This window comes from Pholcus phalangioides, unplaced genomic scaffold (assembly GCF_987345545.1).
Source record: "Pholcus phalangioides strain wild (caught in Gottingen) unplaced genomic scaffold, Ppha-v1.0 ptg000007l_1, whole genome shotgun sequence".
NCBI classification, from domain to species: domain Eukaryota; kingdom Metazoa; phylum Arthropoda; class Arachnida; order Araneae; family Pholcidae; genus Pholcus; species Pholcus phalangioides.
Window position 1 is genome coordinate 48,176,838 of NW_028301600.1, and position 27,806 is coordinate 48,204,643.

Consider the following 27,806-nt stretch of genomic DNA (forward strand, 5'->3'; position numbering starts at 1 on the left):
ATGACACTTAGAAACATGGAGTTTTTGTTGAACTAAAGAGAGACAGGAGCAAGAACTTTTTAATTGAAAGTCAGAGAACAGGCGCACCATATAAAACTTTAGATTTTTACTTTATGGAACACTATATTTTTCTTCTACATATTGGTACAGAGTGATTTCTTAACACATTTTGAGCATTTTTTAAATTAGAACCATACCTCTTTGACGAACTTTTTGTCAGATAAAGGCCGAATTAGGACTTACAGGACACCCTGTATGACTCCATTATAAACATAACTTAAAATAAAAACGATACAGTGGCTTCATATAAAAACGGGAAAATATTCAACAGAGGATGGTGAGTTGATAGGCGAGAGATAGTGTTTTATTCTATGTACTTCATGGTTATCATTCCGGTATAATTTATTGGGAGAACCGCGTGAAATAGATTCTCGTGAAAATTTGTAATAAACAGCTCTTACCCGCGCTAACTGTGATAGCTGCCATGAATTGTTCCCTCCAGGATGAAGTTCCGATTGATAACGTCACATTTGCACGCTGGAACAATTTGTCAACCGTGTTCTGGAATTAAGTTATACCATAAACTTTTATCGATCGAATTTTTGAAAAAACATAAACCAGAAGTATTAGAGAAAATTAACAGCTTTAGAAAATAGTAGCATTTTTTTGTTCTTTACGCTATATTTTCTTTTCCTATTCCAACTTATACATAGTTTGCTTGAATTGCTCTCTTCTATCATGGTTCGGAACTGCCATAGTTTAATCAATGGAAGACCTCGGTAATAAGCTTTCTCATCAGCTTTACAAAAGAGGAAACCAACGAAATGAAAAAAAAAAGTCTGGTAGAATACATTAAGCAATGTCGATCGATAGGCAAGCATTTGCTTTATTCTAGTTAAATACTGAGATAATGGATAGAGATTGAAGGAACGTCAGTTCAAATGCTAAATATAGGTTTCCAAAAATTGTGATTCACAAAATCAAACTGATCTTTTCAGATTAAATTTTAAAACATTCGAAAAAAACATTTTGTAAATGATATATTTTTAGATTATAAATTATTATAGATACATTATACATTTATACATTATTAAAATAATAACACTCATTTTTCTTAAGTATAAGACATCTATTGTAGATGCTCACCAATTTTTAAGAACCTGATTAACTTGGAAAATATCGAGAATTTAATAAAATTTATAATATTTCTTATTCAACTATGTATAATATTTTCATATCATTTTCATATATATAGATAATATCAAATTTTAAATTGCGAAACCTTACTTACCTTGAATTCCCTACTTTCCTTTATTCTAATCCTGACCTTTGATTGTTCGCCAAGTTTAGGTTTACCCAAAAGAGCGATTTTTTCATCTTCCGAAAGAGCAGCCTCATCTTCATCACCGATATCTTGACCAGATTGTTGACGTACATAATCTATGAAAATAATGTCCATCATAAAATAGCTCCTCACTTAATGTGCCAATTATGATAATTGATGGATATTTTTCCAACACAATAGAAAATTAGAGAAACAAGAAATAGTTAAATCAGGAGAATAACACCCGTCTTCTCTACGGAACTTACATTTAAGCTAATATATACGCAAGTGTAAGTAAACCATAGAACTTTGATATTATCTTGGTACAGTCATAAAAATGATAATAAATGTTATTAGCTAGGTTTATTACAAGAGGAAGGATCTTTCTCTCTCTTTCATTCAACAGATTCACCATTCTATTTCTGAAACTAAATATAGCAGAAAAATAGAACCTTTACTGAATATGATAACGGCATTGATTCCAAAATGGTACAAGGGTATATAAATTTAAAAAAAAATTTACACTTTTTGCACGGAGTCGCATCAAGAGTGTCAGAAAGAAAAAAAAACGATTCATTTTAAAATTCTTATAAAGTATGTCGAATGATCAGTAAAGAGGGTAAAATTGTTCTGTAATAGTCGAATACAAAGATTAAAAGTTTTATATATGGCACTAAATCAAAAAATATTCTCCTCAATTAGTAAAAAATTTGCTCCTCTCGCTAATTATACCAAAAACAATTCACCCTCTTGCAATTTAATGAAAAATCGTTGAGACATCTGTGATTGAAATTTAAGACATCAAAAAGTGGCAAAAATTCAAGCATTTTAGGCATTGATATCCCAACGAATTTCCATTAAAGTTTTACCAGGTTGATTTCTTTCGGTATAAAAAAACTTAATTTTACTTATTGCCTTTTTTGAATGGGGTGTGGTCCTATATTTCCACTATTAATAATTTTTGAGAGGTTCAATAACCTCAACCAAATTTTCTTTTTTAGTTGATAATTTTTCCCATTTTACTTGAATTTCGAAATGATTTATTAAGTTTTATTTCTTTTGAAAATTTTTGGTGAAACAACCTGCATAATTCCACATCCAAAATTTTTGATAGTTTGTCTCATTTTTTTGAAAGTTGAAAGCTTGTTTGAGCACACACTTATTAATAAATTTTAAACATTTATAAAAAAAAATGATAATAAAATTTGACTTTAAACGAGTTCCACGATATAGAAACAAGGAACAATTAAGCGGAACAATTTTTCATTAAATTTGAGATTCTTCAGTTATTTCAACGAGAATTCCATTCTCCTATAAGAATATTTAATCAGAAACACGATAAAAAAAAAAAAATCTAGAAAACACATATATACGATTAAAGCAGATGCCGAAAACATGCGGAAAGGAGTATCAAGTAAAAAAAAATAGAACGGCATCTTCAGTTAAAAATTTCTTATCAAGCTTCTAAATATGCTTCTCCTCCGTTTTCAACGACTTGAACTTCAAAAGCATCCTAAAAGCTGCGTGGATCCACAGGATAATTTCTAAACCAAAATAAGCCATTTACGTGCACAAAATAGGACGTTTTTTTGTTCCTCCTACAAGAAGTATTTTTCAAGCGGCAGGAAAAGATGAAGAAGCCAGTGAATTATGAACATAAATCTCATTTTAAGAACAGCGTTTCATTAATGGGATATAGATCATACAGTGTTTAGGGCACTTTAAACATCTGTCTCCTCATAAGTTGAGCGAGAACAAATCTCGAAAGATTCTATTCCACGATTGCGAAAAAAAAGTTTAAAAGATAAAAAAAAAAATTTAAACTAAGTGAATTTTTTCATGGTAAAAATTGGAGAGAGAAGCTAAAAGCATGGATACGCTTTAAACTGATTCTATTTTGACTTGCAAATTTTATCGATCGAAGGGATTGGCTGGCAGTTTCATTCACGTAAGAAAAAGGATCGACATTTCGTTTATTTGATGAAAAGCGGAAACGATAATACTGTATGTATATATATATAAGGAAATTTAAGCGGAGGTTTCGAAACAGAGAGAAAGGGTTTCATCGTGGACATTGATAAGAAGTAAAGGTTTCTTATTACGGAGAGAGAAATCCCTTTTATTTTAAGCGGGAAATTCTTATTTCTGAGAAAAAAAATAAGTTTTAAAGGAAACTACTTTCATCTACATAAAACTCTCAATGCTCTCCTTAAAAGATTATAACCCTTCCTTCTAGACTCTTTAATGTTTGTGTGGAATTTTTTTTAAATTTCGTCCTCATAGTCTTTCGATAGTATTTAACCATATAGGTCCCTTGTATATTTGAATATACATGGCAAGTGCATGGTCGAAAATCCTATTATACTAATTTCTTTTCTCAATTTTTTTTGATATTTTAGGAAGCACGTCTTTTAGTGTCATTTCAGTACAAAATACTGCTATGTAAGTACAGTACTTTCGTATCTAGAGAGAGTTGATTCCGTGTTGGTGTCATTTTTCGAGAGTTGAAATTTTACGTGTTCAGAGATTTATAAAATTGCACCTGAATTGAGGGAATCGAAAATAAAATTCAAGGTAAAAACTAATCAAATTTGCTATATATAAGGAAGATTTGATCTTATAGATAACTTTAAAATCAAGGCAAACTGTATATTTTACCCTTAATTAACACCTCAAAGCTGCTATCATTGGTGATCTGAAATAGAATTTACACGATGGTGATTTCACCTGCTAAGTTAAAACAAAACAATAACAAAATTGATTTTTTTTCGAATTGATTAGTATGAGGTAAATACCACTAATTATAGTACAAAAATCTCTCTAAGCAACAAAAGATTTTCTTAATCAATGGTAAGTGCTTAAACGTGGCTGATGAAAGATATTCGAGAATCTCCTAAAAGAATAATTAATTAACACAAAAATATCATATTAATCTGAATGCTAGCGGCAACTACTTTTTTTTATCTTTGTAAAACTGAATAGGCCTAAATAAAATATAATTCATAATTAAATGGATGTTTTTTATTATTGTATGACTCTTTTTTTTAAGAATCTTACCTTCCTCGAGTTTTGGTTTTCCAAGTTCAACGTAGAATACGGTTTCTTTCTCGTAGCTTTCATTATCGATAATGCCTAATGGAATTTCTTTTCTGGAATAAAATTCAATTACGAACAATGAAACTTTTTGAAATGCATAAAAATTTGAATTTTCTTATGAGTACTGTAACAAAACAAAAAATTAATTGAATGCCTCCATTAAAACTTTTATTATTATTCTCTCGTTTATTTCTGGCAATTGACTTGACAGCTTCTTTGAGTGAGATTTTTTAGATTTTCTTTCGGGAATTGACACACGGCACTGCGAAAATAAATAACTTTGCCGAGGAGAAAAAGTTTTTCCTTTTTATTATAGGGGAAAATAGACATGCTGTTTCGCCATGTTTGCTGATGATGAAATGGAAGCAACGTTTAAGCTCTTGAGGATTTACCCTCAAGTGGTATAAGCGTCACGTTGGTGATGACTGCAAAAGAACGGTTAAAGCTAGTGAGTTCCCTAAGGATAAATAAGACAGTCAAATAATCTTCATTTTTATGAGCTAAGCGTCCGATGTATAAAAAGAAATATCTGGAATCACAGATGGTACGTTAATGGGGTGATGACGCAAGTTTTCGGCTCCACATACACAAAAATATACTGTGAGACTACTTTATGCTATTTATTGTGTCTGTAATTTAGAAATTGTATAATAAACCTTATAAAAATAGAAATATATAAAATACGAAATGAAAATTTTAACTCATTTTTCGTAAATATCACACAAACAGATCAGTTATCCAACCAATCTCATAACCATATTTTTTTTTCTAATTAAATTGGCAAAGACCAATATTTCTCATGTGACTGATATCAGAAAAGGCTGAATCCCTTGAAAGTTTGTTTTGAAGTGAAAAATGCTAATTAAAAGAACATTGGTAATAAACCCTCTGATTTAGTTAAAATTTAAATTAAAATCGTTAATCACTCGCATTAATATCGTTCCGGGGCACTAAACTTAAACGGTATCGGAAAAGGTTAAAAGAAAAAACTTATAATACAGCTGGAAACACTTTCCATAATCTTTCGATTTTTGCAACAAAGTTTATTATATTGTGAATTAACATTGTAATCTAAATGACAAATCATTTGATATTATTCATCTGAAGTAAAGTATAGATAACGCCACGAAAGCTATTAACGAAATGAATGCTGGAGAATCGTAGATAAGAGACGGTGTTATTCCAAACGAAAGAAGATCGTTTACAACCGTTAACTGTTTTAATGCACGCGTCAAAGCATTGGAATGTGTTACAGAACTATTAGGGCGAATTTGTTCCCAAAATTAATAGCCACGATCATTTTTCCTTTCATTACCGCTTCCGGCGCATACTTTGTTACCTTTGTACAAAGTTTCAAAGGAAAGGTAGTGAAATTACGAAACGTATATCCCCCTGTAATTGAAGTTTCAATTATATTTTTCTTCCAGATTTTTATTCATCTTTTGTTAAACAATCCATTTTTTATTCATTTTTGCTCGTTATTTTCACCAAAGTTTATTAGGTGTTTTGACTCGTTTTTATTTTGTTCACTGAATGAAATGAGCTGCGAATCAGTGCACCAAACATAGGAAAAGCGTAATGTTTTTTTACAGCATTTTAAATAAGATACATTTTACGGTTCATTTTTTGTTGAATTTGTATTGTGTCAATTTTTATTGCGTTGCATCTGACCCATATTTTGCGGGACTTTTCCGTATTTTCTGCATTTATTCCGCTATTCTGACATTTTTGCTAAAGATATCCTGTTTTTTTCAACGAATCTTATTGGAATTTATTATCTTCACTTAAATTGTATATAAAAATAATTTTCATAACTCTTTATAACTAAAAATATGACTTCACCTTTTCTTAAAATCAAACACATTCTAATCATTACAGATTTATTCAATGATTTTGTTCTGCAGTAAATTTGAATTTAAAATAAGTTTGGCTTTTACTTCTCCCAGTGATGGCGAATTTTTATGACCGTTATATCATGCTTCGGCAGTTTCAGCAGCAGTTGGAGTTGCTTCTTATTTATCTCGAACTGACTATCCTAATGTCTCGTATTTGTTTCGATGAAATATGGTCACCCAAGATGAATACGTATAATGAATATGTGCCAAATAGAATCAAGATATTGTAACATTAAACTTTCTGAACAATAAAAAGTGAATATGTTATGGTCAAAGTTCGAAGTCTTCGAAATGGCCGATCACTTCGCACACTGCCTAGCGATAGGCAGTGTGCGAAGGTGCATTTCAGATACTGGCTACTTCACGAAGTAGAGAATAGCCTTTAGTGGCCAATTATATGGTCCCGTTCAGTGCACACGAGCTCTAAGGCAAGACTCAAATATTCGTTGCCTTTGTAGTCTAGTGGTCTAGTTCACTCACCCAGCAAGTGATAGGGCGTGGGTTCGATTCCTCGCAAGGGTAGTTGAGTTTTCTCTCTTTCCTAAATATACTTATATTCGCATAAGCCAGCTGTTAAAAACCTTCGTACTTCACGAAGTGACTAAACAATTACTTGCCATTTCACGAAGACGCTGGACTTAGGATATGGATCTTAATGCAAATAACAACAGAAGGCGAAAAGTCTAAAACTACTGCTCTCCCCCGAAAAAAGCAACAAATTTTTATAGCAACAGAAAGTGAAATTGACCAAAACGATATTGGAGTATTGATTATTATCACGTTTCTTCTTCGAATGATTATTTCATAGCAAAAATACGATAAAGCGTTTCATAATACATGATTATACCATTTTGTATATACTAGAAAATGATATAATCATATTTTGATTAGTTGTTGTCTATATATAGGCAGAATATGTTAGATTCACCGACATATTCTGCCAAACGAAAGGGGGTGATAGACGATCCCAAGAGGATCATGAAACACCCCACCAACCCTGTTCGCTCAAACCGTTTTCAGGTTATGGTGGATAATCGATTATGAAAAAAATATGTGTCAAGTCTATATATATATATATCTTTCTTGCATTTGTAAAGTTAGAGAAAACTAAGAAGTCTACACGAAAACTAAGCACATATTTAGGAAGAACGGAAAAATTCCTAACAGATGATATCATTTTCATTGAAATATTTGGATTTATCAGTGAGCTACCAGCGATGAAAGATTGGCAAAGTTGAAAATCGAGTTGTCGAAAAAAAGTTTCATCACCAATTACGCAAATACCCTTCTGGCTACAATCAGTAAAATTTACCAAAAACTTGTGCAGTGTACCAGCTTTCGAGAGAACCTACAATAAACCATATCGGTGTTCTGATTCAAGAGAAATTCAGCGCTTTGTTCGCAATACATGACTGCAATCTGCAATTAGTCGAAGTAATTTTAGTAGGTTTTGACAACAATTTGATTTTTCACTTCACCAAATATCTCAGAGATTGAAGCTCGCCTTTAAATACAGATATCCTACAGATGTCGATGATCCTGTAATGTCATCTTATATGATTTTTTCTGCAAAATCAAATTGTCGCCAAAACCTGTAACTGTCAATTCCGAATTTTCGTCGAATATCTACTTCGACAAACATTGATTTCAGTGATGTATTACGAACAAAAGGCTAAATTTCTCCTGAATCAGAACACCGATATGGTTTATTGTAGTCTCTTTCGAAAGCTGGTGCAATGCACATTTTTGGTAATTCTGACCGATTATAGTCAGAAGGGTATTTGCGTAATTGGCAGTGAAATATTTTGGCGACAATTGGATTTTGAACTTTGAAAATCTTTCAATGCTTATAGCTCGCCAATAAATTCAGATATTTCAATAAAAATGATATAATCTTATAGCATTTTTTCCGTTCTTAGAACCTTCACGTTCGTAGATCTCTTAGAAACTTTACAAATGCAAATATTTTTAGACTTGACTCATATTTTTTTCATAGTCGATTATTCACCATAACTCGAAAACGGTTTGAGATAGGACAGGGTTGGTTGTGGTGTTTCATAATCCACTTAGGCTCGTCTAACACCCCTTTTCGTTTGGCAGAGTAGGTCGGATTCACCCTGGATGTGTGTGTGTATATATATAGAAAAATGTACATTATATGTAAAATTAATTTTTGTCAAAACTCACCAATACCAGCGCCATAGGCAGCTGTAATATGTGGTGTAATGAAAAAACATTGTTAAAGTTTCATTGTTTATATATGAAAAACTGAAAACAATTTATCGATAGAACTTTTGACAAACTGAAACTGCCTTCCATTCTTCATAAACATAAAGATATTTCTCCTCTGAACAAAACCTGCACACCGATAATAGAATATAAATTCATAAACCCTATCAAAAGTACTGTTTGCAATTACAACTTCTTCAGTAAAAATCTCAATGAGATAGAAAAATAAAATTGTTTTTGTAACGAAGAAATTTATGGACCACATACATGGACAAAAAACATAAACATATTATACAGAAGATTTGTCTATCATTGAATCTGAATATCTACGTAACATCATGAGTCTTGGCACAAAATTCAGATAAAGTAAGAAAATTTCGAAAATTCGAATTTTCAGTACTATCTCTAATGAAATTAATCAATTCATCTCAAAAGAATCTCGAAAATATGTATGGCCTATGGAAGACTTCATGGAATGAAAATTTTACATACTCAAAGATATAAAGACATTTTTCAATAATAAAAAAATTCATATAATAATAATTTCGTCGAGGATAAGAAACTTCTACAAGAAATCAAGCAACTCAGAGAAAAATGTATAATTTCGGTTGTGAATAAAGCTACAAATAATTTTGCTATTATTTGCAAAGTGTTTTATAAAGAATTACTTATCAACGAGTATTCTCTCAACAATACCTACACTTCAATTGACAGACCTATCAAAAAAATCAATAAAAAAAACTTGGCAAATTTAAAAAAATTAAAAATTGCAAATAATAATCTCAAATTTCCATATCTATTTGCTACTGTCAAATTTCACCAAGTTCCAATTAAATTCAGATTTGTGACATGAAACACGAATAGCTGCAATCATAAAATTGGTTTTAAATTCTTCAAATTGCTTCGCAATATTCTTAAAGAAATTGACAACAGCAAATCTAACTTCTCCAAAACAGATAAAATTAAATCCATTGAGACTTTTGAGTTTCAAAATATTTTCACTAGCATTCCACATAACGAGATTCTTAACATCGTGAATTTCTCTACAACAACTATGAATAATGAATGAAAATGGAAAAAAACGAATGGTTGAATCTTGCAAAATTTTGTATTTTTGAGAACTATTTATTTAATGGTATATGTTTATATAAATAAACCACAGGAATTCCTATGGGGACTTCTTTTGCAAATATTTTCTTGCATTACTTTGAAAACAAAAATTTAATTTCTCTTAATATTACTGGTTTCAGATACATTGATGATTTAATAATCTTCAACTATAACAACTTTCATGAAATCAGTCAACAAGTTTATCCTGGCACAGTAAATCTTAAAAAAAAACGAATCGCAACAATAATCAAGCTAATTTCCTTGACTTAAAAATAAACATTGCTAACAATATGATCTTAACTGGCATCCACGACAAAAGAAAAGACTTTAATTTCAAAGTCAATTTTCTAACCAATCACAATTCAAATATCAGCAACAAGGTTTTCAAAAATATTGTATTTTCTCAACTATCTCGCATCAAACATATCTGTAATAATTCCAACGACTTTCAAAATGCATTAACTAATCTAAAAAAAATCCTGATAGGCAACAGGTTTCCTCCTCACACCTTGGACTTACTTCCTCCTCCCACCAATAACTATAACTGTTCACTTTAAATCTGACCGGCATTGCTAGGCCTTGCACATGGTATGTACTTGCATCTTCTGCATCTATTTTTATATATTGACTGCAACTTTGCTTTTATTTTAAACTTGACAAAAAAACATTCGTTTTAGCTATTTTCCTTTGATTTTTTTAATATTTTTTAATTCAATGGTATTACAGCAGAACGTCGGGGGATCGAGCATCTATTTAGGCTTTGGAGGCCAAGGGATGCTCTGAGAAACGTTCTGCATTAAGCAAATATTAGGGAGTTGTCTCCCCCCCCCCCCCCCCGATGAGAGCCCTAGACATTTGGTTACGCCTCTTTTCATTTTTGAATTTTTCAATTAATTTCATTCTAAAATTTTTGAAATTTTCAATGTTCATATATATTGCTTTCAATTTCCAGTTGTTCACATAATTTGTTTTCAGTTTTTCATTTTTTAACATATATATATATATATATATATATATATATTATATACAGGGTGATTCAGGAAAGATAGGGAGAAATTTGAGAGGTGACAGTACTTACCAATACAAACAATTACCAAATACGTTACAACTGTTAGAACGGTTGTACGCTGGAATAACTTCATGGGCTGGCGACCGCGCTTTTTACTGTGACGCAGATTTGCATACGGTTTTTTCTTCTTCCCCAGGCTAAATTTGCATGCATGATGTTCTTTTTCTCCCGATAAATTTAAACAAGAATGCCGTTTTAACGTTTTCGAAACGCGCTAGTGTGTTTGCGTTTCATGTTAGACCATGCATTCTTTAATGACAATTGTTTGTATTGGTGTGCACTATCACCTCTTAAAGTTTTTCTCATTTTTTCTGAATCACCCTGTATGTATATATACAACCCAATAGGGTAAAGGGCTTATATCCCTCAAGGGACAGAGTCCGGGTCTTGTCTGTATACATATACAGTGTGTTTCAAAAAGAATCACCCGATTTGAAATACGTATATTACGAAAAATATTGAACATAAACACTTAAGGTTAATTTTATATAACATGGCTAATCATAATTTTTTTTTTACAAACCAAAATAGTGGTGCTCAATATGTCCACCTTGGGATGCACGGCATATGTCTATATGGTAGTCAAATTTGTCCTAAACTTTTGCGAGCATGTTTGCATCCACTGCGAGTGGATTTCTGTGGACTACGTGCGAAACACTGTGGGATGCGCTCCACAATTTTCGTTTCACATGCAGGGACGGCCAGGGGATTTCCCTTTACACAGACAACCAGTGTCTCGGAATTGTTTCGACCATCGCCTAATGCTCTGAGCGCAAGATTGCGATGCTAACCCTGCAAACCGTTCTTGATTTCGGTTATTTTTCCGATTTTTATTCATTTTGAAAGAAGTTTCTACGGACTTTTTTCCCATCCTGTATATAATCAGCATATTTTTATTTATTTATACGTATTTCATTTTGGATGTATATTTGGAAAGATAGTCCTGTTAGCTTGTTCTTTCCATCGTAACGGGTTTTGCCAGTTCTGAATAACATAAAGTGACCTGTTATCATTAGCTGAACCATAAAAATAGAGTAGTTAATGTTTCGTGATCCCAACATCATTTCCGACGAAACAAAAAGAAAAATATCAAATCAATAACAAACAACCACATCGAAAGAAAATACGATATTTATAAGAGAAAAAAATTTTCTTCATGACATAGGAAGGAAAGCAAAATTGTGGATCGTATGAATGCAGAGATCAAGGGACGTCAAAATAAATGGAGCAACAGAATGATGGTGGAGCATGGAAAATATAACGCTGGATAAAGATGAACGTAGGGCATGAAGATTGATGGGGAATAAAAGCGTCTCAAGATGTTAAAGAATATCGTGCAGGAAATTCGGGGTTAGGAATTTTTTATGTATCACTTGCAAAGGTGAATGCATGCCTAAAACGTCGAAATGTTTTTAGACAACCAGCTAAACCGTGACACCATTATTAAAGGTATGCAAAGTCTGTCGGACTGTCGATGTACTTGTCAAAACTAAGTTTAAAAAATGAATGATATAACAGCCAAATGATTGACGATAGAGAAATGTCCATATTAAAAATGGTTGCTATTCCATCCTGGAATATTATGCAATCAAAAAGTCGAATAAAAATGTTTGGGAGACTTATTTTAAAGTTTCTAGTTATATGTGATGGTATGGTAGTTGGCAGCTACAGTGTCGTATTGAGACAATATGTTTTTGCAGATTTTATGGTTTTGAAAAAGAATTGCCAAAGTATTGAAGTGCCAAAAAACTGGTACATCCACCTAATATCGTGTAGGCCCTCTCGAGCACTCAGAACTGCAGCACGACGTGGCACGGACTCCACTTATGTGTGAAAGTATTCTGAAGACAATTCACACCATGATTCTCTCAAGGCAACCACACACACTCTCTCAAATATCTATATTTTATCTTTACCTTGGAAATGCTGTGACCCATCTGACGAGCGCACTTGAACCGTGATAACCTGACAATTTAGCAGCAAAAACCAATCTAACAGCTTCCGTAGTTACCTGTTGTCCTATATATCCGCTGAGGACAGCATCGAGTTACTTTAATTGGTTGAATTTCTCTTTTATTTGCAAACGCTCGTCTGTACCAGTATTTCTTGCACTTCAGTGTATAAAAATCTGCTAGAACTCTTTCATGCATAAGTCTTCTATAAAATTTGCCTCCAAATATTTTTTAACCCTCTCACCGGCATTGACGAGATGTCTCGCTTTATTAAAATACTTTTATTTAAAAAATGACAAAGCCTGGATATTTAGTCGAAGTGATTTCTCAACGGAACATATTTTCATATGTCTCCTTAATTCGCACCTACTGAAAATCGGAAGAATGCTTCTTTCATAAAAAAAAGATATGTCATTTTAATGGGGGTTTAGTGATTTTTGCTGTGCCGGTTAAAGGGTAAACAAAAAAAAAAACCAAGGAACTTTCTTTCTCCCCACTGAGATGAAAAATTGAGAAAAAAAAGTTTATGTATTTAATGCACGTAGACGATACGTAAATTTCCATATTTACAAAACTCAAGTAAAATATGCATTACGAAAATAGAAATCTATAGTGAAGCAAATTATGAGATATTTCAAACTTTGAAATATTTTAGAATAGAAAATATTTTACACCATATTCATGTATTTTGACTATATCCGCGATTTCGATCTCTTTCCACGTAGTTTTGTAATAGTTATTGTAATTACAAAACCCCTCTCTGTTATGGTCATTAGGCAGTTGAGTAAATTTAGAACAGTAGATTGCGGTGCCTCATCTTGGAACTGTATACGTGGAGGTAATACTAACCCACATCCACCATTTATCGACCAAATAATCACGAGGGAATAAACACGAGACGACGATCATCTCACGAGATCACTGAATTTCGATCAGTTCCTTCGATCAAGAAACCTTAGCCTATGAATGACGTTGCGGTGAATTTCCCAACCATCAAGTGCAATTCCAATATATCCTGTAGGATCAATCGAAGCAATTGCTTTCGGTTGCCAATACTTTAGGCGTCATATTTAGTTTCATAAATGACTGAGAATACCGAAACTTCTATTATTCCTCCAACTTCCTCTTCATGAAGCTTTCAGTCAAATCGACGTACATTTTCGTCATAGTCATAGGGTCATAAAAACCTGAATTTAACCAATCCGTGTCGATCTCCTATCCAAAAATACAGTTACTACAGTTTAAACCATATCGGTGAATACCCCCCTATAATCGTATAAAATTTGAAAGTAAAAATAGGGCTGGTCCGATTAATCTATTAATCGGATCGGTTAATCCATCAATTGTTTAAAAATTTTATTTCTGTTAACCCATTTATGCCTGCACTTCGAATTCCATTTCGATATTGGGATATTTTTTTGAAAATACATCAATTAAGAATATTCCAAGAGATATTTTGAATACATCAGCAGGAAGTATGACAAGTGTGTGCACGTGTACACACATACGTGTGTATATAAAACGATGTGTTGCCACGAGAAAGAATTTTGGTGTTATTTTCATGGATCTGTCCTGGACGGACATGGGTCCCTTGGGAGATCATACCCTCGTATTCAGTTTGTGTGTAGTTTATGTGTTGTGTCGTTTCTGTTATGTCATTGTATGTATTTTATTCATACAAATAAACGCCTTTCTCTCTCTCCCTCTCTCAAAAAAACTGTCCTCAATTGAGGACAGCAAAATATGACGACGTATTTAAAAAAAGTTGAAGTGAAGCGAAATTGAATTGTGTTAGTTATTCACAATAAACTGTGATCTAAATAATCAATTACAAAAAAATCACTTGCATTCTAATGCATTTTTTTTTTAAACTTGAAATTCTTTGCTTCTTGTCTAGGAAACAAGTTGCTCATAAAAAGAAAATGTTTAACTCCATTCAGCAGTTCTATAATTTCAAATTCTTCCTCCACCAAATTAAAAATATGTTCGAAATGAAATCACGTGGTATTTTCATCATCCCAAATTAAAAATTGTAGTCAAATCACATCAATTGTTTTAAATAAAAGAATTCTATATAAATCCACAATGATTTTGCGTACTATCAACGAAGTAAATATTCACAGCGATGAACTAACGGGCGAATAAAAAATATTTAGTGAACGTTCAGAATATACCTATATACTGTATTATTGCTATAGTGGTTGGCTTATTAGTTGGTTTCTCGACTCATTGATAAAAAATAAATAAATAAACATCTGAACATAAATTATGAGTAATGCCAGCGTGATGAAGAAAAAAATACAGTAAAATCCCTCTTTTGCGCATCTGCGATGATGCATAATCACCGGATTTATCACGTTTACAGCAATATATATGTCAAGGTGAATGTTATAAATCCGGTTATTACGCATAATCATCGACCATTTTGGTAAGTTTGATAAATTTCTTTAAATTTATCACTTTTACCGACGATTATGCAAAATACGTAAGCATCGTTGATGAATCTGATAAATGCTGAAAATTATCACACAAGCGTCGTTGATATAAACGTGATAAATCGTAACCATCTCATTGAAAATCCTAAAACTTCGATCATATCTCCTCGATACCAACTCTCTTCCAAAGAAAACATATTCAAAGAAGCAGTCTCTTCATAACTGAAGCACCACCATACCAACTAGTGCTCTGGTGGCTCTTCTCTGCATCCCTTTAACCAAGTTTATATCCTTCCGAAGATATGGCCTCAAATAATGCGGCATTCTCTATGCCAGGACAAACTAAGCCACGGAAAAGCGGAAGGATGGCCTTAGAAGAACGTGAAGATACTTTTTTTTTTAGCGTCAAACCAAGCATTTTATTTGCAAGGTTTTGTAAAAACTTGCACTTTTTTTTATTTTTCGTTTTCGTAGCTTTTTGGCCAACAAGTACTTCAACGGCTAACCTCAGAACTGCGTAAAAGCAAAGCAAAATGTATTGATTCAACTTACGTATTTTCAGATTCAAAACACAGTCAGCGCAACAGTTTTATTGCCGAAATTCCGTTTCCCTTGAGATTTTCTAATCTTTTGCTACGATTGACATTTCACGCTATTCAGACCCCTTTTGATTGCGTGTTTGCGTGCGAAATCTTTTCAAGAATAGCTCACGCGACTAAAAAAAAATTACACATCAGTGTTTCCTTAACTAGAATATGTAAGTGATACTTTCACTACTTTACATAGGGAGTGGAAAAAAGAAAGGTTTCAGTGTCGATTTAAATCAATGTTTTAGCTGCTTTTATCTGTTGTGATATATGGATCCGTAATTACTCAAATATTCGAAAAAAGTGAGTAACGTGAATCTGATGAACTTCGTGACTGTGATCATTACGGCACACAAGTAATAGGATTTCTTATTATTTGTATGTCTCCCATCTTATTTAATGCATCATATTTTAAAATGCACAAAAAATAAATTAAAAATGCTGTAATTAGGGAAAATTAAAACTTTTTTGATGGAATTCGTGTTCAAAATTTTAGAAAAATTGATAAAAAATCTTTTATTTTAAACAATATAGTAAAAGTTACATAAATTTAAGAAAATGTCATTTTCGCAATGAATTAATTGATTATTGTTTTTTTTTCTATTTTAATTTCATTCTCACTTATCTACTGATCCTTCTTCAAACTAAAATATATCACGGTCAAGAGAAATTTAAACTAAACAGTAAAACATAGTGAATATCTAAATACCAAGCTGCTGTCGAGTCGCATTAATGTGACCACCAGCCTATACCAGGAAAACCCATTATGCGCTACTCGGGCAGCAACAAGATGGGTCTTTAAATAACACACTAACATCTGCCAGGTTCTTTATATGAATCCAAACAGATTGTAGTTAATTCAATAGCTGCTGGAAAATGCGTGATGGAAAATCAATAGGGAGAACATTATGACAGAGTTGGTAAAATCGTGTTCGACTAGGTTCAAGTCTGAAAAATTACAGGACCCGAAAAGTACTTGGAAGTGCTGGTCGTGCTCTTTCGACTTATTCTTCCACCTGGATATGAGAACAGTCATCCATCCTACGTAACATAAAATGTGACTCATTCAAGACTGCAATTCTTTGCCAATCAAAAAAAAGAGATCCAATTTTGATTCGATTGCAAATCGAAGCCACTTTGTTACCATGGGCGCCGTAACTCATCTTCCTTTTACGCACAGCAGGGTTCATTACGCTGACATTCTAGAGAAAAGTTTAGTAGCTCTCTGGTTCAATTTGACAGTAGATTGTGCAATTTTTTTTCACGTCGGTTGGCCCTCACACGCCATCTCACAGCCGACGCTCACCTCTTACAGCAACGGCACTTGGTGCTAAATTGTTTTTACTTCTAGTTACGAGGTGGCACACTTATATGACACCGGCACACGAACATTTCACAAACTGCTCAGTTTTAGTCATACTGTAATGCTTAGCTGGAAAGCCGAAAATTGTCTTTAAAAATAAATAAACAAATAGCTTATTTAACCTGTGACACAGCAACGACTGATAAATTTTCAAAATGCTTATATCTCTCTTTATATCCGCACCAAGTCAGCTCGCGACTGCCGCGTTATTTCATTAGCTACACGCTGATGTAAAAAATGTGCCACAATAATGTTAATCGACTGTGTATAATGAAAAAAAAGAAAAAAAAACCTCATCAAAAATAATTATAATACGCAATTTTCACGTCGTTAATCATTGGAGTTTATTAGTCGACATTTCTTAATTTATTGTCAAATTAATTGGAGAAAAATTAAAACCAAAATAATATGGAAGCCAATTTGTACCACGAAGTACCTTTTAGGAATTATTTATTCCTTCAGGACACAAAAACAGAAGAAGTTGTTCCTCTCGAACGCGATAATATTTTTGCGTGAAGCAGCACGAAAAAAGAAATACAATTTTGTGGAAACAGAACGAGATTTGCTAAGAAAAGAATTGCTTCGATTTTCTGCTGAAATGGCGCAAAAATTTGAACCTAGTTTCACTGTGAGCTGACAACAGAACCAACAAAAGAAGCGCCTCGAATTTGAATTACAGCTAAAAGAAGGATGGATGCCTTCCGGGCTTCCTTATCTCTTGGTTGCCAGTATTTTCTTTACTTTTTTTTTATCGGCTTGGTTTAACAGTAGCACTCAGCTCAGATTGTGTATATCGCAGAGAAAATATTGAAAATTCATTTCTGTCCTGCATTGAAATGCACAAAATTTCTGCAACTATTTTTCAAAATAATAATAAACAAATAAATAAGAGTAAAAAAACCATGAGGATACGGGCATGTGGAGATATATCATTTTAGATATATACGGTGTAATAAAATATGGAGAATATCAGGAAAATGGGAAGCAGAGAGATGTATTTCAAAATACCAAATTTACCATTCTGCCTTAGGTTACTTGGTATGCTTTCTTTCGTTAAAAGCAAGTTACAAAAACAATGCTTGGAAAACGGTGGAAAAAACTCACTTCAAAACTATCGTGACTTTTTTCTGAAACCGTGATCGAGTTTTTCAATCGGTTATCAAAAAAAAAAAAAGAATGCTGATTACAAACTAATTTTAAAATTTACAAACCACCCAACGCATAACTCAGGGGTGGGGTTCTCAAACTGTGTGCCTCCAACCTTTGTCAGGAGCGCCGCAGAGCGGTAGTTGACCCTTCTTCGAAAATATTCTTTGTTAAACAGCTCTGGGGAGCCGGCGGGACTCGCTCATCCGCGTTTTTCATTCAAAGTTTTTCCCATCTTTTCTGAATCAACTTTTATATCGTAGGTTTAGAAATGAGACACAATATCTCCTTCATCATTTTCATAATTTTTCAGTTCATTTGTTATCATTCATTATATGCTTTATGGAACTTACCTTTAGGTGGAATGAATTAATGATAAATTTCAATGAGAATGCTATTTTAACGTTTCCGGAGCGGCCGTTTCGAAACGCGCTAGTGCGTTTGCGTTTCATGTTAGACCATGCATTGTTTGATGACAATTGTTTGTATTGGTCTATACTATCACCTCTTAAAGTTTTTCCCATCGATTTTCTGAATCACCCTGTATAGTACATTCGGGTTCTATGGAATAGTCGGGTAATATGAATTGAGGTACGGTCGCCAAATGGAACAGTGATAAAGTACTTAAAAATGACCCTATGATGCTGTATAGAGTCAGTGTCACTCGGTTGTCAACATCAACATGGCTGCTACAGGAGAACATTTGTTGTTCGTTTCCTGAAATTTACTCACACAAGTTTACAAAGGTGTTTATTGATTATTGGAAATGTGCCCATTAACTTGAAATTATGCACAATGTACAGGGTGGACAAAAAGTCCGTAGAAAGTTTAAAAATGAATAAAAACCGGAAAAATAACCGAAATAAAAAACGATTTGCAGGGTTAGCATCGCTAAGGTCAGAGAAATTTTTTTAAGGCAAGAAAAAAAATAACTCAAAAACAGCCGATAGCTGGCGGTGGTACGAGCGACTTCGGTGGAAATATGCAAATGAGAAGGTTATAAGAACTTGTGCTCCTAATCTACTATCAGTTCACCGTTGTAAACAGTGTATGTGGACTTACTGCACTCTGCGGTTGCTGGATTTGTAACTCGCCTGCAATGTGCTATTTTATTCCCTGTGGTGGTGGTCATGTGGCGCACATACTGCTGTAATAAAAGATTTGGAGGCATTCTGTTCGTTATTTCCGTATCTTTTCTTTGACTTGTGTACGTCAGCGCCATGTATCGGCTGTTTTTCAGTTATTTTTTTCCTGTTTTAAAAAAATTCTCGTGATCTCTAGCGATGCTAACACTGTAAACCGTTTTTTATTTCGGTTATTTTTCCGGTTTTTATGAATATTTTTAAAGTTTCTACAGACGTTTAGCCCACCCAGTGCATCACAAGTGTTTTACTTTATTGTGCTGTACTAATTTTCAGCTAGTGATTTTCCCCCGATTAGAGGGAACGCTATTTTTTCACAGATGGTGTGTCGGATAATATGGAATACTATAAGTATTATCTGAGTTGAGCTATAATATCTCTTCAAGATGAAAAGTTTAATCAGATAAAAGAGGAAAAGTCTATAGAAAGAATATGTGTCCTGTTCTCTGCGGGGCCACCTTGACGGTTTTGGGGCAGATTAAGAATATTGCATTTGTGACTCTTTTAAATAGACTATGACACCATATCATCAACTACAAGAAAATTAATGAAATTTTTATTTTTCATTGTCATAGACCCATTAAATCTTGTTTCTGATCAATTCGGGTTAGTTTTCTTCATTTTGAATCCTCGATTCCATATATATCATCCATCTCTATTCCATATTACCTATCGAAAATGATTTTTAATGCCTTTTTTCTTAGACATAATATTCATTTTTAAATACGATTCCCACTTGTCAGTGCAAAGACAAGATCCAAAATTTTATATAAATATAGGTTTTATATTTTAGATGGTTTTTACCATGTTCCAAATTGGAAAAATCTAAAAAAATGAGAGTGGTATACCATATTACCCTATATAATTTTTAATAAATACAGTAAAACCCCTCTTAACGGACACCCATCAGATGCGGTCAAACCTCTTTTACGGCCAAATTATATTTTCCTCATATAATAAAAGTATCCATTTCAAACCCCTGATTAACAGTCACCCCTCTTTTAAGGACGAATTTTTTTGTCCCACCGGTGTCCGCAAAAAAGAGGTTTTACTTTAATAACGGAAGACTTAATGCTTCGAAAATAGAAAAGTATCGCAAAGAAACAACCATGTTTTTTAATAACATTATTAATACTAATCTAATATCAATTTAAGTAAAGAATGTCAACCTTCCGCAATTTTTCAGACATAATGATGCAATTTATTGATGAATGAGGAAAATATTGGATGAAAAAAAAACATCCTAAAGGACATCACCCACGAAGTAACATTATTGATCCAGAAATCGAAAGGCAGAAGATTATTATTATTTCAGCAAGCACCCTCTCCGAATTATCTGGTTATCATATATACTGTTCACCGATATTTTATGGCTTTACCTCAGAAGCTATTATCCCTACATTCGTTGCATAAAGATCAAAAGAAGACGTTATAAAATTTAAATATGTATATAAAAGGAAGAAACTTATTCTATCATATGAAGTATACATGTTCGTATATTGTCATGCATAAATTTTGATCCAAAAAATTCAATAAATTTGTGTTTAAATCTTCTATTTTTGTCTTGTCTCGAAAAGAAAAGTTGACAGTTGATGAGTGCCAAAAATGGAAACACCCATATCTGCCATGTAAAGAAAGAAACACCATTTGTCTAAGTGTAAATACCGGAGCAATGCATTTTCCATGTAGTAATGCATTAACGAATTACAATTTAAAAGATGTCATTTTTGACAGAAGAAGAGGCAAAAAAAGTGTTACATTGGAATTAAAATTTTAAAAATATTTGTTGATTTTGTCTTTAGTTTTTTCAGCTCAGTCTCAAATAAGTTATGTGAAGTCAATTGAATTTTTTCGTATCAATTAACGGGATTAAGTTTTTCGAAACACTTCATAAATTCAATTGATAATTTCTCATGTACTTCCCACTTTATATATAATGAAGAAATAATAACTACCATAACACTTTTATATTCTCGTTATTTACTCAGTTTATCCGTTTGGGAGATCAATCATATACGCGTTTGTTCTGACTAATGTATAATCCTTTTGAAATATTAATTGTGAAAATATAGATGTATAAAAAAGAGTATTACGTGTCTCATATATTATCATGAAGAACATTAAACCATTTCAATCCGAAGTCATTTGTATGATAGCACTTTTCCGAAGTTTCCAAATGACTGTTTCTGAGTATGAAGTTGACGCTGAAAGGCAAAGATAACTTTCTTTTAAGGTTTCGATCATTTTCAGACTTTCTGCAACTGACATTATACGGAAATGTACGACACGAGAAAAAAATTAAATATAGAAGCGGTAATACTATCCTAATAGAAGTTTCTCGTCCTCTCTCGTGAGAAGACGTCTCCAATAAGTCTCACGTCTTAAATTTTCAATCCTTCCGCCAAGTTCGTAAATAATAATGACTTCTGGGAGACAGGGAAGCAGAAAAAAAATTATATTTATGAAACATACACGTGGAATTTCCTACCGGCTTTCAGGCGCATTTTAGAATCGATTTCTCACAATGGCAATAAAATAGAGCCTTGAAATGAAAAAAAAAGTGGGAGAAAAGAAAACCACCTTCCATTTCTCTTATGAAATCTTCAATTTTCTATCGGACGATGCTGAATAAAGTTGGGTAAAAGAAAGGATAGATGAAGATAAGTGAAGAGAAAAGAGCATTCGATTCCATGTTATTCTTTTCTGCCATTTTCTTCCACTTTACCTCTTTGTGCTATAATTTGTGTTGCCATTAAGCTTACAATATCGGACAAAATTCGCCAGTATGAATTTTTCACGCAGAAAACAAGCATCTAAACTTGAAGTCCATATTACTTTAGACCCAACTTGAGAAACTGGGACGTTTATTAGCTTGTGGAAAAGAAACAAGAAATTCAATCTCTTCTTTTTCAAGTTTTCCTCGGGTCATAAAGATGTACTGTAGTTGAATATATATACACGTTTTTGTTCTTAGTAAATTATAAAAGTGTGCATCTAAGAAATGTAGCTGGATAGTGTAAGCTTAAATCTTCAAGAATTTTTTGTACAAAAATTATTGCTAGTACGTTCAGTGCAACAACATAAAACGGATATCTCGAATATTGATGACTAATAATTCATTATTAAATATTCTTTTTATAGATATATCTGAATGATTATAGTGCATTCGGGTATTATGGAATACCATTTTTATATTTTAGATTACCCCAATTTGAAACATGGTAGAGACCTTTAAAATGTATTTCTTTAAAACTTGGTTTCTTGTGTTTGCATTGACAAGTGGGTATTGTATTTAAAAATAAATATTATGTCTAAGAAAAAAGGCATTCCAAAAACATTTTTGTTGGTAATATGGAATAGAGACGGATGATATATATGGAATCGAGGATTCAAAATGAAGAAAACTAACCCGAGAATTGATCAAAAATAAGATTTAATGTGTCTATGACAATGAAAAATAAAGATGTCATTCATTTTCTTGTAGTTGATGATGCATTGTGTCATAGTCTATTTACAAGAGTCACAAATGCAATATTCTTAATCTGCCCCAAAACCGTCAAGGTGGGCCCACAGAGAACAGGACACATATTCTTTCTATAGACTTTTCCTCTTTTATATCACTAAACTTTTCATCTTGAAGAGATATTATAGCTCAACTCAGATAATACTTATAGTATTTCATATTATCCGACACACCATCTGTGAAAAAATAGCGTTCCCTCTAATCGGGGGAAAATCACTAGCTGAAAATGAGCACAGCACAATAAAATAAAACCCTTGTGATGTACATTGTGCTTAGTTTTAAATTATCGGGCACATTTATAATAATGCAAATGAACACTTGATAACTTGCCGAAGTAAATTTCTGGAAGTGGAAAAACATATGTTCTTCTACAGCAGCCGTGATGATAGTGACAACCGAGTGACACCGATTCTACAGCATCGTGGAGACATTTTGAAGTTGTTTATCCTTGTTCCACATAGAGGCCATACCTGAAGGCAGAGAAAACTAAACCTGGTATTCCGTATTACCCGATTATTCCATATTACTCGAAAATGTACTCCGTTTTCATCCATTTTTTTAAAATTTGCATCATTTTATAGAACTTGTAATGTCTGTATAAGAAATTAGCGATTTTGAATATCACTATTTTCTGAAATCAAATTTCTAGCGATATATTTTTTCAATGTTGTAGATTGAAACTTACTCGACATAAAAATATAAGCCCTTTTTTTAGTTAGAATGTACTGGAAATCATTTTCCCGAATATTATTTTCGTATGCTATGAGCTAAGCACGTAATATATTCTTGAAGTTGTTTTTTCTTTGTTTCCTTCAAAATGGATATGCATAAAATATTAAAATACATATTTTCAGCATTTAGCAAGTATTGTAAAGTACTGAAGGACATATTTGCGTAAAATAATTCTTTTTACTATAAAAGCTAACACTAAAAGCTAAACACTATAAAAGCGTTTTCAAGATATCTTTCTAGGAGTCTCTTCTTTCGTTCTGTATATAGATATATCTGTAGTTAAGAAAAGCTGATCACCTAATTCCTTCCAGTGCTATTGCTTTCCAGATCAATTTAACGACCGTCTAAATATTACTAGGTCAATATTATTTATCTCTGTACTAACAATGTCAGTTCTTTTCGCTGCAAATTTTTTTTCTATTCAACAAAATCTATCTCTATTTCCACATGATTCGGAATGGTCCAACTAAACACACAGAAAGAACTATATACCGTATGTGTCTCTTCGTTATATATACTAGATGGTACACACCAACGAATCTTCAATGAATCGTATGGCTTTCAAATACGACCATTTTTAATAGAAATAGGGATCTGGTGATTTGAAGTACAATCAAGTTTACAATATTTGATGGATGAAGAGCCTAAACCTCGTATTATTTAATTAAAAAAGCTTACTTTTGCGAGTGAAATTATTAAAGTATAATTCAGCGAAGTTTTGATTACTTACTGTTCTATGTGTCGTGTACGTATTTGTGTTCCAGAAAACCCATCATCGAGGAAGACTTACTCACCGATAATGTCATAGAAGACGAAATGATTCGTTAATAAACGTTTTCTCTTAAAAAAAAAAAGGTCAAAATACCACGTCTGATGTTAATGCAAGTGCATTATTTCATGTTAAACCATGGTGACTCTCTCTCTTTAACTCTATTTTCACTCATAATAGTCATATAGTCATAAACCTTAATTCCCAAATGTACAAAGACTTGCAAAACTGGAGAAAATTGTTGAATTCAAATGTGGATGATGGGAAGAATAATTTTTTAATGAAATTCTTACCCATCGAGTATTAAAAAAATCTTTATTCACTTACCTTTCTATTGAATTGAGATTCAAAGAGAAACAAAACAAGAAGAAAAATAATGGATACTTACGATGTTTCGTTGTTTTCGAATACAAGCTCGCCCTCCAAACGTTCGAAATCAGATCCAGCCTTTGCAGTACCATCCAGTGTTCTGAAAGGAAGATAGACTTTCCCTCTGGCACCACTAAACCTATTCACCTGCACTTTGTATTGACCTACAGACTCGGCAATTTCAAGTTCAACTTCAGGGAACAGGAAAATACCAGCATGGTCATCGTCCAGGATCATTACTGTGGCCAAGTGAGGAGTTGTTAGCTCAATGGGGATTCTTTCATCGGTCTTATCGATCGAATATCGTGGGTTAAGTAGGCGAACGTAGAAATGCTCATCTTCTTCAAACACATCATCGTCTATAACAGTAATCATGAACTGCTTTTGCGTCTCACCCGGTCCAAAAACTAGTGTTCCTGTCGATTCATAATAGTCAGATCCTGCATTTGCAGTTCCGTCTTCGGTCTTATAGTCGACAGCAACTGCTTCCGACAGAGCGCCTTCCCTAGCAACAGTAATAGCGAATTGACCGACATTCTCCATTACCGTGTAATGGCCAGGGTCGAAGTAAATACTCACAACATCTCTTTTTACGTCTTTCATTTCTTCGTCGTCTTTCCTTTCGACCCTTTCCAGCTTCCGTTTCATGAGATTAGTGCCTCCCATCAACTTTCTTGTTGCTTGTATGCGATAGTAAGCCCTACTTTTTGGTCCTCTGTCAAGTATTTCTTCCCTGGCCATCATCTCTATATCCTCCATATTTGCGTCAGGGTGTTTCCTTCTAAGTTCTCGGAGAATTTGAATGTACTGCATTCGATGCTCTTCAAACTCACGTAGATCATCGCTAGCTTCTGGTTCATAAGATTTCACGTTGCCGTCGGGTATGTGATTTGCTTTGGCTATTCCCATTTCCATATCTTCCCCTTCTCCGGCAACAACAAGTCCTCGTTTATTCATGCGATACTTTTTACTTAGGTATTTGTATATGAGAAGCCTTCGATCCGCGATGTATGCCGTAAGAACTGTAGCAGGAAAAAACATGAACGTTACAAGACCTTCCCAGACGTCAATTCTTCCAGGAGAGATTAGAGTCAAAATCATGTAGAGCCATATGTAAGCAAATACGCTCCAAGTCATAGTTACAAAGAATACCCGTAAATGTTTTATGCGGCGATTTTCCTCGCAAGGAACAGACCATACGCATATGGCTATTATGACAAACATGTTGAAAGCTGCGCTACCTACTATCGTACCAGGTCCTAAATCGCCGGCTTCAAATCCTTGAGCGTAGACTTCAATGATTGACAGTAAAATTTCAGGAGCCGAAGATCCTAATGCCATAAGCGTCAGATTTGACACTGTTTCGTTCCAAATCCTTACGCTAATTGTCTGCGTTTGGCCGTTTGGCTTTTTTATTACAACTTCCTTTTCTTTTGAAGTAATGACTTCTATCGATGCCATAAACCTGTCGGCAACTATTGATACACCCACAAACGTGTAGACCAGAGCGACGAAGTAAATAATACCTCGTGCTACCATGTCACCACTGCTCAAGTTCTCCTGAGGAAACCACACTGGCAATAGCAGTCCTTCTCTACACCGAGGAGTGCTGTTTGTGCTTTCTGCATTTGTGGTTGCAATCAAAGCAGCGAGAATTACAGCACTGCTGGAATAATAGCTGGAAAGTGTCCTCCTCCCGATAATCGTCATTTTTGGCTTCGATTGAACCCGTACCTTATATCAGAATAAGGCGAACAAAAAAACTTATGAAAACTTCACAGTTCGTCGAATATGCATTTAGACGTTTTACTGTCTAACCTCCTAAACATACAACGAGATATTCTACTTCATTCTAACCACTTCTTGAGACGACACCTGTGAAACGAGAAAAAATCATAATCAGTTCTGCAATATATACCCATAATCGAATTTTATATTCACAAGAAATGCAGCATTTAGGAGAACAGTTTCTTACATCCTCTAAAATTATAAGTGTTTTTCGTAAAGATAAAGATTACAATGAACGCGCCCTCTGCTCTAAAAAAACAGATAACAATGGCTAAAGACATTCTTTTATCAGTAAGAAAAGCTAAAGTTCACAGCTTCTGTACTTACGACGATCGGCGACTTTTGATATCAGTGAACAATGTTCGTGTGATCGTGAAATTCCCATAAATAACTAAAAATATTCCAACAAGAAACACTAATATTTCTTTTTACCTCATATTACTCGAAAAAACAGTTTTTATTTTTTAAGAAATCAATTGAAGGTGTGGCTTCTAAAGGAGGAAGAGCTTATAACACAAATTTTCTGAAATTGGAATTTTGAATTTGAAGTTAAAGCACAATACTTTATATGCCTGCAGTAACGTTAAGATCTTAGAACTTAACATTATATAGACGGCAAAAACATATCCCGTCAGCTGCTTATACATGCTTTGATAAACGTATTTTCAACTCCTGTACATCTTTAAAATGCGACACAAGCATTTTTACCTTCAATTGTTATAGGTCCCCAATTAATGATATACAGGGTGTTTCACCAAAATTGTCCGGAAAAAGAAATTCTACGATTAATTTCAAAATTCAAGTAAAATATGAAATATTTTCAGCAGCAGAAGAAAAATTTTACTGTGATGGTTGAACCCATCAGAAAGGATCCTTGATGAATATGTAAAAATTGAAATTTTATTCGGCATCTCGACTCACAAAGTTGTCAATTAGTAAAACTTATGCTTTTTTTCAATCATGCCGAAAGAAATTTACCTTGTCAAAATTTGGTAGCAATTTTTAAAGGTATCGGTGGTAGAAATTCTCGATTTTTTTACATTTAGAACCATGAATTTTAGAACCGTGAAATTTCATTACGTAAAAATCATGATTTCACCATTTCAACCACAGATACACAGGGTGCATAGAAAACGATGACATTTTATTGGTGAACCGTTGATCCTAGAGGCATACTTCCAATTAGAAAAAGTTTCCAAATATCGTGTAGTACTCAGATATGCTATTCATGTTTCAAGAGGGTTGTACGGTATTAAAATAAAAAAAAATTAACTTTT

At 33.3% G+C, this 27,806-nt stretch overlaps 1 protein-coding gene across 3 annotated transcripts in view; it reads right to left on the reverse strand.

Annotated features, from left to right (window-relative positions):
* The window catches only part of LOC149085401 (sodium/calcium exchanger 3-like), a 106,351-nt gene that overhangs the window by 12,382 nt on the left and 66,163 nt on the right, over positions 1-27,806 (reverse strand). For all 3 annotated transcript variants that reach the window (XM_089233399.1, XM_089233400.1, XM_089233401.1), the window contains exons 2-5: positions 24,761-26,616; positions 4,382-4,473; positions 1,292-1,440; positions 462-561 (exon numbers count right to left, since the gene is read on the reverse strand). In XM_089233399.1, coding sequence (XP_089089525.1) covers positions 462-561; positions 1,292-1,440; positions 4,382-4,473; positions 24,761-26,451 — 2,032 coding nt within the window. In that variant the 5' untranslated portion in view covers positions 26,452-26,616. The remainder of the gene's footprint in view (positions 1-461; positions 562-1,291; positions 1,441-4,381; positions 4,474-24,760; positions 26,617-27,806) is intronic.